Source organism: Crocodylus siamensis, chromosome 4 (assembly GCF_052110815.1).
Source record: "Crocodylus siamensis isolate JL-2025a chromosome 4, ASM5211081v1, whole genome shotgun sequence".
Lineage (NCBI taxonomy): Eukaryota > Metazoa > Chordata > Crocodylia > Crocodylidae > Crocodylus > Crocodylus siamensis.
Genome location: NC_143398.1, coordinates 179,983,466 through 180,005,186, shown reverse-complemented (window position 1 = coordinate 180,005,186; position 21,721 = coordinate 179,983,466). Strand labels below are relative to the sequence as shown.

The 21,721-nt window shown below is 37.6% G+C and overlaps 1 protein-coding gene across 17 annotated transcripts in view; it reads right to left on the bottom strand.

Moving 5' to 3' along the window:
• The window catches only part of LRRFIP1 (LRR binding FLII interacting protein 1), a 189,172-nt gene that overhangs the window by 62,913 nt on the left and 104,538 nt on the right, over positions 1-21,721 (bottom strand). For 11 of the 17 annotated variants that reach the window (XM_090045028.1, XM_090045033.1, XM_090045032.1 and 8 more), the window contains exons 3-8: positions 14,580-14,597; positions 10,146-10,193; positions 8,323-8,367; positions 7,841-7,891; positions 5,585-5,617; positions 4,437-4,484 (exon numbers count right to left, since the gene is read on the bottom strand). The exons of the other annotated variants lie outside the window; for them this stretch is intronic. In XM_090045028.1, the coding sequence (XP_089901154.1) occupies positions 4,437-4,484; positions 5,585-5,617; positions 7,841-7,891; positions 8,323-8,367; positions 10,146-10,193; positions 14,580-14,597 (243 nt within the window). The remainder of the gene's footprint in view (positions 1-4,436; positions 4,485-5,584; positions 5,618-7,840; positions 7,892-8,322; positions 8,368-10,145; positions 10,194-14,579; positions 14,598-21,721) is intronic. 17 annotated transcript variants of the gene reach the window in all.

Here is a 21,721-nt window from a genome sequence, read left to right as displayed (position 1 = left end):
CCTATACAGAAAAAGCGGGTTAGGAGGGAGGGAGAGAAGGGGCAAAAACTTACACCGTTCTCTCACATTTCTTGATTTCATTTACCTTCCTCTGTTCTTAAGGATTACCTCTCTAAAATCTTCCCGACTGATGTGGGCATTATTCTCTTCACAAATAATTAATACATTTTAAGAATCAGTTATTCATGAGCAGTGTAAGGTGCTCCGCCCCCTGCTATGATATAGAAATCAGAAGCCAAATAATAGTCTAATAAATAGGAATGGCTTTTAGTACAAAAATGCTCCAAACTTATACCAAAGGATCTGCTACTCGTGGTCCTCTGTCCTGATGGCCACCAAAATCTTAAATCAGCTTGATAGTTAATTTCATAGCAGCCATATTACATTATGAAGTCTTTTGTAAAATTAAAATTATAAATTTATTTTAATTAAAAACTAAAACTTACATTTTAGTTATTTCTGAAATGAAAACCAGTTAAACCAGTTTGAATTTGTTATTAAACAAAATTCAACTGCATAATGAACAATGGTTTATGTGAAAACAGCCTAAAGTCAATTAAAAACAAAACAATAGAATTTGCAATATAACCCCTGATCAATGCTTTGCTGTGCTCACACCTCATTGCAACAATTTCCAGAAGTATAGAGCTTAAAGAGACATCAAGAGGTCTGCTAGCCCATCTACTGCTCTGGAGGCACTGTAAGTATATTAAGACCATCCTTAAGAGACTTATATCTAATCTGTTCTTAGCCTTCCATGGAACTTTCCTAACTGATTAAGTTGCTGTTCCAATGCTGAGCTATCCAACTATTAAGAACTGCTCTTATAATATTAAAACTAAGTTTCAGCAAAGAAAAGTCAATCTACTTTCTCCCTACTCTTCTCCTGCTAGATTAAAACCATTAATCACCCTGCTCCTATAAGAAACCTTTACATATTGGAAGATTTACTTCTTCTTAGCTTTCTCTTTTCCAGACTTAGCATAGTTCCTTCAACTGTCCTCCATGTTTCTTGGAGCACAATGCCCCAAAACTGGGTACAGTATTTCAGCTGAGGTCTCACCAGAGCTGAGCAGAACATCCTAATTACCTCCCATATCTCACACACAAGATTTATTTTATCTTCATAATTAAAATTTGCCTATTTTGCACCAGTATTTCATTAAGTCATGTCATGATCCAAAGTAGAAGTCTTGTTGGCTAGAAATGTGCAAGTACTGCTGGCTAGCTACTTATTCTTCATTTTGGATGTGTGCATTTGATTTCCCCTTCTTAAATGTAATACTTTACATTTGATGTTGTTGATCAACTTATTTCATGTAATTTATCCAATTTATCAAGAGTATTTGAATTCTAATTCTGTCCTTGAAGGTTTTTGCAACTCCCTTTCCCACTTGGTATCTTCTGCAGAATACCTAAAAATACCCTCAGGTCCATCTGCCAGGTCATTAACTAAAATACTCACTAAAACCACAGTGAGAAAAGTTCCTTTAAGGACCCCACTTAAAACTATCTCCCAGTCTGACAGCAAAATCTAAATACCGAGTGCATTTTTCCCCAATCATCTGTAAGCTTACCTTATAGCAATTTCATCTAGACCAGTGGTTCTCAAACTTTTATTTTTGCGGACCACTTGAAAATTGCTCAGGGTCTCAGCGGACCACTTAATAAACTTTTTTTTTGTTCTACAAATCAAAGCACAAAACTCATATTTTAACATCAGTAGTCTTACCTTACAAGTACAGATATTCTCAATTGTTCTGCAACCTTTCCGCGGACCACCTGAATTGAGCTCGCAGACCAGTGGTGATCTGCGGACCAGTTTGAGAACCTCTGATCTAGACCCCATTTCCTTAGTTTGCTCATGAGAATATCATGTGGATAATGACATATGCCTTAAGTTAAGATACATCACAAATCCACGGTTTCTTCCTTAGCTACTAGGCTCATTCTCCTAATCAAAGAAAGAAATTAGATTGGTTTGACATGATTTCCTCTTGACAAATCCCTATTGGCTGTTTACTTCATTATTTTTGAGATGCACATAAAGTGATTCTTTAATCTTTTTTAATACAGTGTGGGTATCAAAATTACACTGACTGGTCTACAATTAATTAGGCCCTTCTTTTTCACCATTTAAGGAGGGGTATTATATTGGCCCTGCTTCAGCTCTTTCACAACTAAATCATTCCTTCATGAGTTCTTAAAGGTAAAAGCTCCCAAATACAGATATTTCTTAACTAATTATTTAAGCCAAACACATTCTAGGGTAAATGTCATCTGACCTTTCAAACTTGACTAACTTATTTAAAAATGCTGTCACCTGTTCTTTCAAAGTCTGGCTTTCACTACTAGTTAATTTAGTTATCTGGTCACAATTAATTTCTTTGAAAGACTGAAGAAAAAAAAGTATTGGGTAATTCTACTTTTCTGTGATTTGCTTTCCCACACAGTATGCAATAGACCTGCATTTTCCCCTGTCTTCTTATAACTAATGAATTTATAAAACTTTTCTTTGCTGTTTTATTTCCCTTGACAATTTTAACTCATTATGTACTTTAGCCCTTTTCATTTTCTCTCCATGTCTGTCATGTTTCTGCTATTCTTTCCATGCCCATCCTTAATCATGTGTCTGCTTCAAAAAAAAGGGCAATTTAAATTTTTTTTACTGTCAGAGCTGGTCCCTGAAAATGCTTCCAATGTTTCCTTCATTTTGGGAGCGTTTAGCATTGTGTCTTTACTAACGGCTTTTTCAGTAACTATGATATATCCTGCACTTCATCTTTTAAACTCCCAAGAGAACCCAATAAACAATTATGAGTCTTTTCAAGTCTGTTTCTCCCTTACTTCCCCCATTTATATTTTTGGCAGTTCACTTTTTTTATTCTACTGTCCTCATAACCTTCCTTCCCTTTAGAATCAGGTACTCTCAGATTATTATCATTGTTACCCAAATTATCTACCACCTTTAGACTATCAAACAGTTCCCTCCTATTAAAGCAAAATCAAATGCAAAATGGCCACTCCCCTGGTAACTTACTCCAAGAGAGTTTCTAATTACAGCAGACATTTCAAATCATGTCAGACAACCCTTACTTTGAGTATTCACTTTATTGAGCATTAGTGAAAACTAAAAATATTTAAGTAACAACAGAACTCATGGTGGGGGAAAGAGAGATGAAGTCAGAATTTCATTTTTAATCTATTCCCTCAGTCATACAGATCCATGAAGTAATACATAAATGCTGCTGAAAAGTTTGTGAACTGGCATGCCACAGAAGATTAATATTATTGTAGCTACTAGTGAAACTTATTTTTGGTCACTGATTTTATGGAAGATGTGACCATTTGCTATGAACACTCACTGAAAAGCATTCCAGCGTTCTGATAGGTTTTCCTATTATTATTATTACCCATATACTGCAAAAAGATTGATTGACATGAATGTGATTCAGACCTTGATACTGTATACACTCATGCAACGTGCTTAACTTCAAAATTCTTAATAAAAGTTACTATGCATGAATCTGACAGACCGAAGTAAACATTTGACAATTTTTTAGGTCCACTGCAAAAGTGAAATACTAATTAAGTATATGGTTTGCACTAAATGCAACACCCCCATTGGTACTAAAAAACCCCCTCTACTTGTTATTTTCCTGTAAAAGCCCCATCACATGTTCAAGGAAATGCTGGTTTTGCTGATCTTGAAAAACAGGCAACAACTCTGGCATAAAAGCAATGCAACAGGAAGAACAACTCAGGTTGTGGAAGTAATTTACCTCTGATAACATGCCATTCAATGCTTTGGATAACCAACTCTGTATTCTTACTTGTGAGCAACCCTGAAAATCTATTTTTCTAAAATAAAAGATTCCAAAGGTGTGTGTTTGTTAAAACAGGTCATTACTGGATTCCTGGTAGTATTTTTTTCTTTTTTCTAAAACAGAAAACTGTTTTTAAGTACTTGGAAACTAAATTGCTAGAAGTTTCACTAAATGATTTAAAAATCATTCAGTCACTACATATTTTAAGTATGCCAGCCCTTTTACTACCTGAAAAAAACCCCCTCACCCCCGCCCTGGAAAAACACAGCCGTAGCCACCTCTCACATACAGTTACATTAATGCCATCTTTTTCTACATATTGTCACACATTCACCTAATATCTGAAGTTATTTATGATGTTCACACTGCTTTGTATAAGCAGCACTGCTGCATAACCATTTCAGCTGATAGAACAAATGGAAGTCTGATGCTCACACAATCACAAGGCATGCCAGGATATGCTTGACAATAGGCTGGTTACAAGGATAAACAACAAACTATCTGGCCCAGTGTGGCTAAACTCTATACCAGGTACTTAGATAATTTCTTTTCAGCCCCATCAAAGCATTGTGTGAAAGTTCTCAGAGGAAGGACAGTCTAAATACATACAGCTTTGGAGTTGTTCTTCTTTTTGGTCCACTCATTTTCTAATCCAGCCTGCAGTGAGATTAAGAATGCAGGATGAAAAGATCAATTCATTCCTTCCCCCACCTTCTCCCCACCCCCTACCATCTTCCTCTTATCCAGCCATGCAGACCTACATGCAAAAACAAACACACCAAACTTTTTATAATGATTTCTAGTTTAGAGGAATACCAGTGTGTACACACAATGTAAGTAGAGAAAACAGAACCATTCCAGAATCAAAGTGAAGTTGTATTAAAGATGATTAAAGAGACTTAGATAGTACTGTTTAAGTTAGTAGCTAGACTTCAAATTATTTATGCTTACTAGGTTAAATCAATTAATACAGCCACCTCCTATATATACACTTACTACAGCAATACATCCATGCACAAATCCAACACAAATGTTAGTATTATAACTGCATATAGGCTAATGATCTTTAAAGAAACCAAAAAAACCCCAGGATAACAAAGTATGATGGAAAAAGATACATCTCTAGTTATATGTCAGTTTATTGTCCTTGTTCATTCAGGCTAAGTATAGATGGTCAAAATGCCCAAGGCTGAATCAATTAAATCTTCTTAGGTTAGTTTAAACTGCACAAATCAAACTGATAAGCAAGTTAACAGACATTCACTCTTGACTCTGGAAATGCAACCACATGCCTGCAGTGGCTCAGGCCAGAGCATGCCTCCCCGCTCAGCTGGAGCAGACAGCTTGAATCTGAAGGGGATCTGGGACAGAAGTTCAATAAACTGACTTAACTTAACTGATTTAAATCTGATACTACCTCCATCCAGGTTTATCTGAAACCAGTTTCAGCCATTTTGAAAGTGGTTTATGGGCACTGAACTTCTGTTGTGTTACAGATTTGAACTGGCTTCCAATCACTTATACCAGTTTATGTTATTTTGTGTCCCTAATCTCAGCACTTGCCTCTGAAACAAACATTTCACATACTGGTAAGTGAGTCTTTTTCCTTGGTCTTATAGTTTTTCACATGGACCCCTTAAGACTGCCTTAGGATCTTTGCTCTTTGGATCACCACCTCTACCACTGCTCAGATACAGGAGTTAGTGTTAGTTTTTCAATTTTTAAACATACACCATGATTTGTTAAACTATTCTCACCACTGGATAGGCGCTGGCATACTCCAAGTCAGACTGTCAGGATCAGGAGAAGAAACAGAGTTTCAGAACACAAAGAGGAGAAGATGGCAAATCACAGAAACAGACACTGAGGTATAAATGCATTTTAAAATGCCATCTGTTTTTTTAAATCAGGACCGTTACCACAGGGCTAGAGATCAGGAATTTCAGCAACTGGCATCAAGCGAAGAGGGGGAAAAACCCCCCATAGAGATAACTATGAACTAACATCAGTGTTAGTTGATATTGTGACAACATCGCACCTAGTATGATTTTGGAAGTGAAACTCAGCTCTGTAAAGTTATCAAAATGGGTAACGTTTGCAGGGAAAGAATGAAATCTGAATCAGATATCCTAAAAACAAGTAGAATTGTATTCTGTGAGCTTCCCTGTAATAAATATAATTTAAAACATACACAAGCTTGCAGAATTTCCAGAGTGGTCCGATCCTGAAGGAATTTTATCTATCCCAGCAACAAGAATATATTTTTAGGGTATGTATTCACTGCAGTATATGAGGCTCAGTCCAAATGCTCTCAATGGGTATGCACAGAACCCCAAATGTTGACTTTCACAGAAAGCCTATTGTGTTTTTTTGTTTTGCTTTATTTTTAAACTGTAATAAGAGTAGTCAGGTGTGGTATGACTTTAGGCAGATCTATTTTCAAAAAAATAAAACAAAACAAAAAACCTGTGTAATAAGAGAAGAGCTTGAGAGGAAATAAAGCATAAATCTTCCATTAAACCAGAAGTTTCCCACCAAAGAAGAGCGTTTTCACAAATGTAATCCATAGATATTTACAAGCCAAATCTGCAGCTGGTGCTATTTATAGATAGACTGCCATGAAAATATAGTGCTTTGTACCAGCTGAAGATTTGCACTTAAAACTGCAGGAGAGAAACCAGATATTATATATTTTTCTCAAAAGAACTGTGACCCGTGAAAGTGAAATGCAGGTTTTAATTACCAATGGACATCAGAATAGAGTGAACTGATGTCTAATACGCACTGTAATTTTTTATGACATTTCAGTTATAATCCTCCTTGCAGGCCATGGGACAGTTATATTCAGGTTATATATTCCTTTTGACTGAAAAAGCACCCACAAAAAGCAAAATGAATTGAAACCAAAAGGCCCAGTGATGAAACAATTTAAGATAGCAACCCCCCCACGTCTTATCAAGTTTAATTGTACTGCAAATCAGACATCACATTTATTTTTTCCTCTCATCATTAAGGAAAAAACTCTTCACTTTCTCTTTATAGAAACGCACACAGTCATTAAAATATTTTACTTGTATTGAGTGAAATTAAGACTTCATGTCAGAGAATTGTGCGCTTAATAGTCAAATCAGTGTCATGTCATGACCAATATATGAATCACATATAAAAATAAGCACAACCTTTCTGTACAAGGTAGAAACTAGAATTAATATGAATCCTACCTTGAATTATAAAAATAACTTCACTTTGTGACTAACAAGTTATTCAGTTCATCCAGGTAACCAACACACAGCAAAATTTGGAGTCATTTTATACGTGACCAGGAAGTTTTCACAGACATAAAAGCAAAAACACCTATTCTCGGATTGGAAAGTTTCTTAAAAAATTTGGCTTAGACATTCACAAAATGGTTTTGCCTTGGTGCCCAACCCCATCTCAGAGACAGACGCCAAGCTCTAAATATCTCAAATTGAGCAGCTCAAAGAAAGTAGCCATCTGTATTCCCAGAGCGGTTAACACAGGTTCACATGAAAGTATAAACACGGGTTCATAGTAACATTCAACTGCTGTGCTTTCCCAAATGTTGTTAGTTTAAGCTCCTGAACACTGACCTCAAAGCGAATGTTTCATTTTTCCCCAGTGTTGATTACAATATGGAGAAGCTAGGAAGTATCTGTAAATGAAAGCCTGTAGACCAACTTTTTAACTAAATACCTTCTTCAGTGATTAGCTATGGGAATATTTAGCACAGAAAATATCTAAAGAATGTTATGCTTTTTTCTATTCATACTTACAATTTAATGTATATGAAATGTCCATATAGTTCTTATTTGAGAGAACAGATAGCCTTGAGGTAGGCCTGCAAAGTATAAGCCTACAATAAGGCAAAATTGGAAGGTTTGAGAGAGAAGAGATATCAGTGTTCTAGAAGGGATAACAAGTAACCTATTCACTAACCAAGAACAACAACTTCAATAAAAATTCACACACACTTAATTGTACAATTTACTAACCCTCAAGCTTCCACGGCTACCCACTGACATGCGCTCATCTTCATCCGAAGCCTATTAAAAGAAAATACAAAAAAAACCCTCAAGAAGAAAAGAATGAAAAGATTACAGATAATGAGTAATGAAGCAAACGCAGATAGTATCAGAAAGCTGAATTGGAAAGTGGTGGGGCAGAAATTGGGCTAAGCACCTTAAAACAATGCTCAGTATATCTTTCTTACTTTAATCAAACAGAAGAGCATCTAAAACACACATTGAAGCATTCCGCTGGAGTTTGAACGAGGTAAGAAGTTACACAGCTGATCCCTAAGCTATGGTTGGCTCATAGTCCACCCTGTTTATTGTTCATTTTTACCTCCCTCTGGTCTGGAAAACTCATACAAGTTCTCCAGAATCATTTGCAAGAGGTGACATAATGTAAATACATTTTAAAGACAGATTACCATCGTGCAAAGTATAAAGAACAAACAAAAGAACATACTAACCGAAGCATTTCTTCTGGATTTACGGGAATAACGCTCACTGTCTTCCTACCAAGGCAGCAGAGAAATCAAGAATGAGATGTTGAAAGAAAAAGAAATACCAAAACAATGATTTCAGAAAGAAACAATGAAGAGTCAGCAGTGTTTAGAAGGAAACTGGACTGAGCAAGGTTAAATCAGATGACAACAAATGACACTGGAAACTGAGGGAAAAAATGATATACCCATTTCCTTTAACTGTCTTTCATTATTTCTTCCTTATCCCCTCCACTTTACTATATGTTTCTACAATATCAATGGCAAACTATATACTTTGGTTACTTCATTTGTACCTTGCAGATAATAGGACAAACACTGATCAAGACAGTCAAATTTATTATCTTAGTAAGTCTAGGAGCCCAAGTAACAACAGTTCTTTTTCATAGCTAAGATTTCCAGTCTAAAGCAGCTTCAGAAAAAGTCTATTTCATATTAACTGTAGAAAATTCTACCCAGGAAAGATGAGAAGACAATTAATATGAAATATGAATGTAAGACTTATAACATGCTAAAATAATGTACGTTCCATTTACACTCACTAGAATGCACTACGTCTTGCCTTATGGGGGACTTAAAGATTCCATTAACAACATCAGTGTTGCAGGATGCATTAAACTTTAATAAAACAGTTTAAAATGATATTTAGTAAAAAAAAATATAAAAGTAAAAAATAAAAATTGGTAAATATTGCATATCTACATTTGTCGTATTCAAGTTGTTTAAAACATGCTCATTTTTCAAGCCAACTTAAATAAGTGTTCTGTAGTTAAACAGCACAACTCCACAAAAGGGCTAAAATTCTGATCTAGGAAGTACTACAGAAGGTGAGCTCTATGCCTGAAGAAAGCACAAGAGCCAAAGTGACATAACGAATGATTTGAGTTCCTCAGGGCACACCAGACACTTTACTTTGTTCAGGATGGTAAGTCATCAGGAGGATGGTTCTTAATTAGGAATTAACTAAGAAAATGTCTACGCGTGGGGCAAACCACTAAACTTCTAAAAATTAACTTCCATATTGTGATTGTCAGGTGTACCAAAAAGATAAGATGGGGAGGGAGGTGTCCCTTCAACATAATATCTGAAGAGCAACACTATAGCTTCCATGGTAAAACCACGAAGCCTGGAAGCTACAGCCTTCTCTAGTTTCCAGCTAGCGGCTGACTCTTTAAATTGAGTGTCAAGGAATAATTTCTATGAAAATTTAAAAATAATAATAATAAAATAAACAAACCAAATCTGGCCTTCTAAGGAACTCTTTCAGACTTGTGACATCTATTAGACAGATATTCTTAATAATTTAGTCCATGTATGCTGTCTCACTTAATGGTTTATGGATTAATAAAACCTAAACATTTGGATTTCAGGCTCTCTCGAAGCAATGCATTACTTTTGCAATGTGAAGGGGGTTCACCACACTGTTTGTCCTTAAAACCACAAGATTTAAGGTACAGTTGAAAACTGCAGGTTCAATTTTAAAAATAACTGTGGATCTATGATTACAACTTACTAAGATTTGTGCTTTTGCTCAAGCTAAGGAAGAGCTACTGAGAGAGCTTCCACTGTCACCAAAAAAAAAAAATCATGAATGCACAATAAAGTTATATATGTTGCTAATGTTAAAGATGGTTTTAATGTGTGGCTATGTGAGTTCAGACTGCAAGAGCCTTATTACAAGGGCTAGGCATCAATTCTTCAAATACAGCAATATACCTACTCTATAAACTCTTAAACTGTAAAGTGTTCTTCAATGTTTAAAATTGTTTAATTCTGTTGGTCAAGCCTACCATCCATTGCTCGATGTCACCCCACTTAGTATCCAGACCATAATATTTCTACAGACAGAAAAGGGAAAAACAGAATTTAGATGAGAAAGATAAGCAGTGAACTTTTATACATGCAGTTGCCAGGGCTTAGCTGAGCTGTAGTCTCGCACGCACGCACACACAGACTAGATAAACATGCCAGGGAAAAGCTGCAAACTGTAGCGCTGGAATCTCTTCTGAAAGCATTGTTTAGAGCAACGCATGCCCAAACAATGTTCCTTGCGCACAAGAAGCTGTTTTCTATGTATAATCACAGGTCAGAGCCATGGAGAAAGGCACAAAGGAGGGAGAGTAATAAGCCGCGGTTCCTGACCCATTTCAGTAAAGGATTTTAAAAGCACACTTTCAAGATGAAACATGCTGTCAAATCATGTTGTACTGTATAGTTTTGCCTACTTGGGAGGAAGAGAAGCTCATTTAAATGGACCAATCGATGATCTCCATCTATTTTTATGGAAGTAGTGAACAGCTCTTAAATGGTCCTTTACAGAAGTGAATAGACTTCTGTCTAGCAGAAGCACCAGGGTCAGAGTTGGGGTCAGAGCTGCAACAGCAGCTGCCTGCCCTTACCGCCAACACAAACACTTGTACACGAGTCCCAGATAAGGGGCTTCCCTTTCTCCCTGCTCCCCCCCATGTTAACTGAGGGGGAAAATCGTGTTCGATTTGAATACATACGATCTTTAGATCTCATACATGAAAAATTATAAATCAATTATAATGTAGTGCAGGACCATCTTAATTTCACGATTACTGAATCTAATTATTAGAGGGTCATCTTAATTGCATGGCCTGTACTGCTGTGGCAGGGAAAGCAGTGGTCTAACCCTTCCCCCCTCTTAAGCCGCTTCCCTACCTGCCGCCCAGTGCCTGTGTAGCCTGCTACCATCCTGACACTCCCCTGCCCCCGCCACCACTCACCCTATTGGGCAGCTCTAGTTTCAGCCAGGAAGTAGCGTCAGCTTCAGCCCAAGCTGTGGACAAGAGCTAGAGCTGCTGCACCATCTCCCCTGAGCTCCTCCCAGGCTACACGCTGCACAGGCCTCCTACTCTCTCCTCTACCTCATGAGCCACATAAAGGCTGGCCAAGGGCAGGTGTCAGCTGTGACTCCTGTCTTGGGCCAGTACTGAAATCCAAGACAAGGCTTTTTGGACCACTGAATGGGGGAAGGCGGGGGTAGGGCGGGTGGAACGTGTAAAACAGCCTTCATCTTGGATTCGAGTAACTATATAGAGCGTCAATGGAACATCAATCATGTTTCTAGATCACAAAGAAAAAGACCACGATTCAGCGAAGTACTTAACCATGTACTTACCTTTAAACAGGCTAAAGGCAGGTCAGGGTGGTACCTTAGAGACCAAATAATTCAGAAATGCATACATCTAAGGTGCCACCCTGCCCTGTCCTCTGCCTGACTGCAGACTTACGTGGCTAACTACCCCTCTTCAAATACGCAAATCCTAACCTTTTCCAAAACCTTTAAGCATGGGTGTAAACACATCTTTTTGACTTGGCTAGGCCTAGTGCAAGTGTAGTATAACGTCCTCCTTCAGCTTTAAGTGTTCAGATAACTTAAAAGGTACTTGAAAATAGAGATCAATACATTTCTGTTCTTTCTTCAACGACTGACAATAGTTACAAGCTCTAACACTTTCATCAAAGCAGCTGAGGCCAGTATTAAAACAGGCAGAAATGTAATAAACTGTGAAAGTTTGCAAAAATTAAATATGTATGGTTCTATCCTTAACCATATGCCACTGGTTTTAGATCTCATGCCTACCTACATAGTCTTGATGAAGCAGGGCATGTTGACCAGTTAAAATCCTGAAAAAAGACATCCCGCCCCCTCCAAAAAAATGTATTTGGAATTCCCCAATAGCCAGATGGATTTAAAATATAAACTTAAGGACAAAACTCCATAAGAATAAGAAAGTAGGTCTTTGTTTACACAGTTTCCATACAAAGATACGCTGAAAATGTTAAAAATCATGCTTTATACAAACCTGCCCATCATTTATAACATGGGTTTTTTAATTCAGCCAAGTGAAAAGAGGACAGGAACAAGGCTTTATTCAATTTATAAAATGCTGTAATAAACAGGATCACCTCCTATTGAACTGCATATGGTTGGCAGCCTTTTAAAGTGTTACTGATACCTGCCAAATCAACCACTGCCTCTCACATTTAATATATTCAAAGCTGGATAATCTTTCTTTTGACTTCTATGAGTCAATACTCCATTTATTTTAGGAAGTAAAATGTTCACCCATTCAACTAAACTATGCAGTTAGCACGCCATAGCCAGCTTAAAGTGCTATTCCACTCTGAAAAACTATGACATTAAGAGGTTCTGTGTTTAAACCTGGCACTAATTCTGGGTTAAATGATCTTAGTTTATAAGCTAATAAATGCCAATCTTGCAACCTGTGGGTTCAGAAAGTTTAGCTAGGGGTTTTCTTGCTTGCACGCCAAATTCAGTAGTAAAGATTCTTAAGGCCAAATGTTGCTTTATTGTACCTTTGTGATCTGAATGCCTTCACCTGAACAGCAGATGTCCATTTTAGCTGAGGGTTAAAATTTGACCATAAAATTGAACCTTTTAACTTTTAATAATGAATCTTTTGGTGACATGCAGAAATGTACTGAATTTAGTTGATACTCCAAAAAACAGAATTTACTCTGTAGAGATGAACAGAAGTAAAATGCAAATTTGTTGCTCAAGTCATCAGGCTAGAACTCTGAATATAGAGCATGTCTTTTCAACAAGTATCTCTTAATCTAGTTACTTTTCAGAGTATAATGGCACTTTCAGAAAGTGTACTCACTACTGTGGTCAATTAGTGAAACATGCAACAAAGGATACAGGAGTGGCAAAACAGAGCTCTATTTTTCAAAACAGACTAGTAATTCAGCAAGAAATAATAAACACAGCAACAGCATTTACTGAATAAGATGGCCAGCAGCAGGTTTATAGTGTCTTGGGTTTCTATTTTTCTTACCCAAGATAGTATGATGCCTATGATTTTTTTAAAATTGTACTTCTTCCCTTCGGGTACTCTACAGTCCATGCACCATAAGTACAATGTGACCTGAAAATGTTCATACTGAATAGTAGACGTTTATTCCTAAATTACAAAAATAATGAATTGTGAGGTTCATTTTGGGATGACCATCTTTAAATCAACTCAGACAGATGGATAATTTGTATATAAAAGACATATAGTTATTTCACGTACCTTTCTAATTTACCCAAAAGCAGGGATGAATCCAGAGCACGTACAGGTGGCATGGTCACACACCTTTTCTAACCACGCTGTAGGAGCAGCACCCAAAGAAGTTAAGAATCCCCTCTGTCCCCTCCCTTGCCTGACACTGCTACTGTCCCAGGAGTGAGGGAAGCTCCTGTCCTACTCCAGCTGGGCTGCGTAGGGGCTGGGCTTAGCTTGGGAAAGCAGCAGAGGTGGCAGACGAGTTCCCCCTCTTCACCTGGTGTTCCATCAGCCTGGGAACAGGCGTGGGGCAGCAGATCCTGCTCACCCTCCACCACTGTCCTGAGCTGAGCCCAGGCCCCCATGCAGCCCCACTGGAGTTCCCCTCACCCCCAGGACAGCAGGGAAAATGGCAGCAGCAGGTGGAGAGTAGGGGAGGCCTCTGAGCTGGGAGTGGAAAAAGAGGGGAGGGAGAAATTCTTACCTACTTTGGGAAGTTTGTCTGCCTGCCCCAGTATGGTGGACAGGAGGGGGTGGCTGACAACAAATGGGGGGAGGAGGGGAAGAGAAAGGTATCAGCCACTCCTGCAGTACCAGTTGCTGGTCCCAAACCCCCTCCTTTTCAAAATCCTGGATCCACTGCCCAAAAGGTATTATAAACCATTAATATACCAATATGATTTTTTGACTTGAGAAAATCTAAATGCATCTGCTGTCACTTTCAGAATGTTACTGTAGCTTCATAGTAAATACTATATTATTTGTACATTCAAAATTTGTGCCTTTGCTATTCATTCCACACATTACTCCATGCAGAGTTTGATACAAAGAGTCTGCATAACGTCTCTTATTAGGGAAAGTTCATCAAATTATTATCGACTACAATAGAGAGTTAAAAGTAGGGATTAAGTGTAAAGAACGGGAATTGAGCTAGTTTGAGATGTATGACATGGGAAAGGGGCTGTTTAAATGTCTGACTAGGAAAAGTTATACAAATTTTTTCTCCCCTTCACTTCTAGCTAACCTTGAAGATTGTGGGAAGGAAAGAAACAGAGTGTAAGTAAGTCACATGGAGAAAATAAAACCTGCTGCATGCCTTACATTTTTGAGGGGTTTATTTCTGAAATGCTGAGAGACCTATGAGAGAAATGCATGCAAGCCATAATGCAAGAAGCCAAACCATACCTTTTGAACCTGATAGATCTACAGGAAAAAGGGGAACGGGAAGGAAAAGAAGGAAAGAAACAAAGCTAGCATGAGTATGTTAATGAATAGCACTAATTTTAAACATCTACTGAAAAGGAAAAAAGTGGGGTTTTTTCTGCAGTATGCCCAGGAAAATGTGAATAGAGAAATAAGGTGTACTTGATATTTATTCACCTTTTGTAAAAAGAGAACTCCCCTCAGCCCCCGCATTACCCAATTCATTGCAACTGTCTTGTAATATTCAGACCCATTTGACAGCATATTACACAAACAGAGATGTAGTTACATGCTGTGTAAATCTTTTTTTAAAACTTTACATTGAGCATGTGGTAAAATTACGCATTCCAAGATCTGGTAATTGTATTTGAAACACTCTTGCCTATGGCAACGTTCCCCTCAAAAACAATGAATACCTAAACATTCATCCAAGGAGAGAGACATGCATCCATTATAGCAGTAAAATCAAACTCGTTTAATAACATTTGGTACAGAATCTTCCTCCACTCTGTTGTTTTCTGATGAATTAAGGAGAAATAACAACCATTCAATAGCTAGTAAAATTATCGAGTAAAATTAACTCTCAGGTGTTGGTGCAAACTGAGAATACTGTTTAAGAAGTCTGTTCATCTCTCTCACACATACACAACAGTTTCACGCTGGAGGGAATAGTTTAACAGATTTGCAAAGATCAATGTATGTAATTAATGACTGTACTGCTGCTACTACAAACAAAGCTACTGCCTAATTTCTTGTACCAGTTTGAATAGTGCACTGAAAAAAATTAAACCCTTTTAATTACTTTCTGACAGATACTAGAATTGACTTTCATTTTTACATTATCCAAGTCTGTGTATACATGGAAAAAATTTTTTAGAGAATAGAACGTTTTCTTTTGAATTGGTACAATTAATTAGATAGTCCTAAGCAACAAGCAACTTTTGTGCAACAGCCAGTTCAGAGGAACACTAATTAATGACAGAATAGTCAGCCATCTGCTGTACATGCCGAATGTGTTCAATCAAGGCCAATTTTCTAGTTTACCAGAACTGAAACATCATTAATTTACTGTCTATTTTGAGGTGCACAGAACCTGAATAAAAGCTTATCACTTCTACACTAGGGTGTTCATATACAGGAAAAGTCTAGTAGGGTAAAAGAAACTGGTTTCAATTCTGAATTTCCTTTTATTCAGCTGGAAGGAAAGAGAAACAAGTTTAGTCCACTTTTGGATTCCTCAGTCTCCTAAATAAAGATCTTGAGATACTCTGTGACGCAGTGCCTTTACAGCATTTCCCTAGGCATCTCCTCCTACACAAACCAACATGTTGCAAAAGATACGTTTCCCAGGCCAGCCATTCCATTTATGCTGGTGTAAATTATACTTTGGCAATTATAAATTACATTTGAAAAGTTTAATTTAATGCCCCCAACGTATCAACTCCTCAAATGTCAACAGATTGGAACCAAAAGATCTAAAATTGTTTCCGCACCCAATTAGTCAACTTGTCTATCGTCTCAAGATGCTATCTTTCTGAACTGCTATCAACCTCTTGCTTTAGAGCAAAATGGCACCATTGTTTCAGCATTATAATTTCAGAATCAAGTAAGATGAGAAGGGAAGCTACAAGTTGGAAAAAAGCTGAAATAATAAGTTAGTAATTAGCACAACTGAAAACACCAGAAACCTAATTAGCTTCTATTTCAATAGTTCCCAACATGAAATCCTAATCGATTCCCTTCTAAATATACATGTGCAATGCACAGTACAGGTAACTCCTAGTTACTGTTCTGATAGGAATAGACAAAAACTTAAACACTGGATCTCAGTATTGTCTAGAAAGTCCAGATATTTATAGAGAACATTAATACAATCTCTATTTTGGGAATCCCATTTCTGAAGTTATAACATCTGAGCTAAGTGGCAAGTCTAGTCAATACTGTTCTCACAACAGTGCTTCATGAAGTCTAATATGTGGAATTAAAAAAGCTGGCAAAGCTGGCTTTGAAAGCCATCCTTCTATACACCATATTTTAATCAATAACTCCTTCAAAAGGCTTCTTTCCCATTCTCCAAGACATTTCCATTACAACCATGCTCTTTCATGCTTTACAGTGACAATTAGAGCTATCTCTTGCCTTTAGGGGTGGTTTACAGTCAACCAATACATTACAATAATGTTTTAAGTGTCAAATAGGAAAATGATAAGAAGGAAAAGGTTTTAAAGAATTATATATACATAGATGAAAAGTAGCATAAGCAGTAAATACCAATTACTTCTAAACAAATTCAGATGTCTTATTGTAGGTATGTCCTTCTACAAAGCTTTTTCTTTCTTTAGTCAATAGATTTATAAGTACTCACAATTCTTCTAGATCATACTTCTCAGTACCATTTTATTGCTTCAAGTGCTAAAAGAATACAGGACTTCCTTGATTCCTACAACACCCAACATTTACCACTTAATTTGTTTGCTTCTGTTGAGTAAGTTGTGTACCATCTATCCCATGAACAAGAGTTGCAAATTTTTCTGGCACACTTTTATTATGAAATATATTGCAAAGAGGACAGATCTATTGATAATATAACATTAACATCCCTATACCCTTTTCATTTTTCCCCGTCAATCCTGCCACAACGTACAGTACCTGTTTTTAGCTGCTATGTAATCTCTTTAAAAAGGATATAGGCTGACCTTCATAAAGGAACAGTCCTACATTTTCTCCCATAAATAAGTGGAAAAACAAGTTCTAACCAACAATGCTCTTCACTTCTGTCCAAGCCAGCAGTAATTTTGTAGGTCTCTATGCCTGTTGTCTAACCAGACTTAGGTGACTGTCCTGTATACTCAGTGTGTCAGATCTGGGTCAGCAGATCATGTGATCTCTAGAGACTAAATCCAGAAGGAAGTGCCCTTTCAATCCCTGGGTAACTGACAGTAAGTAAATGATTCGTTTTAAGATCTTCTGCAGTCATTAACTTAAAATGTAACTACATTTCCACAAGCATCTTGAGGAAACAATTACAAAGGGACACTAGAAAATATCTGAATCACTGTTTTGCTTCAGTTAACAAATATTTTCTTCTTCTTGATTTGCCTATGCAAGTGTTTAGAAAGATAGCAATTTGTGTTTCCACTGTGCTATTACACCCTCAATCTCATAACATTTAGACAAAAGAAAGCAAGGATTTCTGCAAGCTCTCAGTTGTGTTAGTTGAAGTGTAGGGATTTTCTTCCGTGGATTAAAGATTGGAACAAAATTATTCTTTATTTACCCTTCAGTTAACAGTATCAATTTAAACAAAAGGTCTAAGCTTTATGTCCTAGGAAGGAAAACTTAAGAAAGGTCTCAATGAAAAAAAAAAAGAATGTACCCCTTTTTAAGGGGTAAACTTCAGCTCTCTACATCAAGTACCAATAATATTGCAACTTACAAAATTTACAAATTAGTTTTCATCTTTGCTCTAAAACAGAATTTTTTTTAAAAGCCTTAAGAATTCAACTTCTACTAAATCTTCTATAAAAAATTCCAATCTTCACAAATAAAAAAACCCAACTCCGATCTTGCCTATAACCCTGACAATCCCAGTTACTCAGGTAATTCACTGCACAATGAAAATTAACTATATGTTTGGAAAGTCCACTTTACGGATAAGAGTCCAATTGACCAAAAAAAGGGACTGAACTTTTGCAGCCACTTTCCCCAGAAAGAAACACAAGAACACACAGTGCCTGGGAAATGGACTGAAAATTAGCACTACAATGGAGAGCACAGTTTGTGTGAACTGTACCTAATAATGCAAAGCAGACAAGTCCTGCCACCACTTCAACTCTCACTAGCTGGATAAAAGCACAGTTTAGTTAGGCAGTAGAAAGAGGAGAAAAAAAGTACTGCCTGCTATGATTGCCCTTATAAGCTAATACAACAAATCACACTGGAATCTGCCTTAAATGACATCATTCCTTTATCCATCTGCCATATGGCTAAAGATAACAGAAGAACTAAACTTAAGTCCGCAGACTAAGTGATGATTGTTTATCTCCCCTCTGGACTAGCCTTCAGTCAAACAGATATGAAAGGGGAGGGGGGGAAATAAAATCACAGAAAGAAAAAAAAGATTAAATATAATTCTCGCTTAAGAATCATTATTTCCACTCACTAATCATTCTTGCTGTAAGAGCTCCATGTACCCCAGGCTGTTAAAAGCCAGAAACAACTTTCTCTATCTGTGGTGCAATGATTTTCCAGCAGCTAAAAAGTCTTTCAGAAACAAACTCAGTACTTAACATTTAAAATTACTTATTGTGAACCAGGCATCAAAACTGAAGATATGAAAACTGATGCAACTGAGTCTAGCTTCAGTGATTTCTCTTATAAATCCAGCTTTACAATTTAACCCTCTCCAAATGACTCCTTTGAAATATAAACCCTACTGCAGAGAAATAAAGTGCCAAAAAACCAAACCAAACCAAAAGATTTTACTGGGTAGTTATATATAGTTATAAACCATAAAACTTCTGCTAACTTGGGACTTACTGGTTTCACCCTGCACTTTGGATCTGGAAGAATCCCAACAGCAATGCATTTCTTCTCATGTTAAATAGGATTTGGCAGACTTGCGAATATAACTGTTAGAACCATATCGGTTTTTTGCCTCTTATCACGGTTCATGAACTGGCAATGTATCCTTACCACAGCTAGCAAATGGGATGCTTCAATCAACCACCCTAAAGTAAATATTACTTTCATCAACATTAATCCATGAAGTACATTGTTTAGGGCCACCCTTATGAGTGGGCAGTGTGGGCGACTGTCCAGGGCACCATGATAAGGTGCCCCCACCACACACACACACACACACACACACACACACACACACACACACACACACACACACACTTGCAAGCAGCCCATACCCACAGCAGCGTTCTCCCCTTGCCCCACCCCCATCAATCCCTATCCCAGGCAAGACTAGCAGTCCCCAGCCCAGCCCACCACTACCTCCGGCCACTGCTGAAGAGGAGGCAGGCCAGGCCCATGAAGATAGGGGCGGGAAGCACTTGCTTCAGTCCACTTGCTTGCCTTGCTCCCCTGCACAGCAGCAGTGGTGCTTTCCCATAGGGAAGCAAGTCTCATGATCCAGCCCAGCAGCTACCCCCAAGGCTTTATTTCTGAAACTTTTACTAATACTACTACATACTTAAAGAAAAGGCGCCAAAATACAAGTCTGCCCAGGGTGCCATTTTCCCTGTAGCATGAGGATCCTTCAGTCATAAGCATTTGCCTTCTTTGCATCTGCTTAAAAAGTCACCCATAGGCTTGCCACTTGCCGAAGTTCAAACAATTTCCAATTTATATCATCCCCCCAATAATTCTCAATGATCTGCATCCCTTTATGTTAGGATATAGAAGCATTCATGAAGGTACACACAAGACCCATCTCAAATTGTTTTCAGTAGGAAATTTCTTAGCAGAAACATTCAATCCTATGTACAGGTTCAGTGATAGGGTATAATAGGATCTGAATTCCTCTCCAGAAATGTGTAGACCTATAATATATTTCACAGAAACAGGCTACATCAAATTTGGTTCAATCCTAACCTTTTGAAGTTAAAAATGATATATTTAACGCATCAGGTAATTTTGATATGGGTAATTTTGGGTGGTTGCTTACATGGTAGTCAGCTAGCTAGGTTTTCTAGCTTAGTACTTTGGGTTGATTATAGCCAGACAGTGCTCTCAATTCAGAAGGGTACTGTCCATATATATATATATTTTTTTTTTTAACTCACATAGGACACACTTTCATCTAAGTGTGTTTTCCAAAAGGACATCTAAAACATATCTAAACTGCTCTTGGCCCTATATTTAAGGAACAATTCATAAATTATGTTCTGGAAGGCACACTGGATGAGTGGTATATCCAACTGTTCAGATACTAACTAGACTAGTTGTGCAATCTGTCAGCTTTTAGTTCAGATTGTTCTGTGTTATGCTAGCATCTCTTTTAGTCATGGTTCCAGTCAACATGTTTCTTCCAGTCAACATGTTCTGGCCTCTCAACTCTTTGTAAATTTATTTCAGCACATTCTACAAATTATTTTCCTTCTCTATTCCTCTAATCAATCCTCAGGCATGGATCTAGTTAGGGGCACCAGATATATTTGACATATGCTTTTAGTGACATCTCCACTCTCTGTTGCTGCAAAAAAATTTACGCAGGTACTTCTGGCCATTTGACACTGCACTTTACTCTACTGCTCATTGCTAAGGGATCTCCCTGATTACAAGTTACTTCTTTAAAGGTTTCTTAAAGCATCCTGCCAGTATGTATTCTTCCTCATTAAACACTCCATTTGGATAAAATGAATGAGTTTTCTTATTTCCCTTTTCAGTACTGTTAGATTGATGTTGTAGCCATGATGGTTCAGGAATTATGCAAGAGGCAAGGACTCTTTAGGGCAATACCTTTTATTGGACCAACTGCATAGTCGGGATAGAGCTTTCAAAATGTCTTGTATTCAAAAGCTTATCTAACCTTATCCTAATGGTTCAGTTGGTATCACCCAAAGAAATCCTTTCTTCCCTTTTAATACATTGTGGGATTCCATATATTCCTGCTACTTAGTGTTCATCATAATTTGTTTGGTCTCGCATCTTAACAGATCAGTAAATCTCATGGACCATGGTCCTTATCTCTACCCTGCCTTGAACTTGAATCAGTTACACACCTTATTTACTCAAATACAAGACTAGGTGGCCACCTGTCCCCAATCTGGCATTGGGAAAACAGCCTCTTGTCTAATAATCACATATAAGGAAGCTTCACTAAATACACTGTCTATCATTAAACTGCTGCCAAAAGCAGCACATGCTCAACAATAGAAACCAAATATGAAGCTGATTAAGTGCAGCCAATACTGAACAAAACTATACAACAATGTTTGCCATATGGACCACATTAGGCAAACGTTATTAGGAGAACTTTGTGTGTGTGTGCGTGCGTGTGTGCGTGCGTCAGTTTGTCCATCCGTCTGTCTGTCCCGAGGCTGCTCTGACCATTGGGGCACCTTTGATGTAGCATAACTTTCCCCCATTTTTCCTGGTCTTTTGCAGTCTAG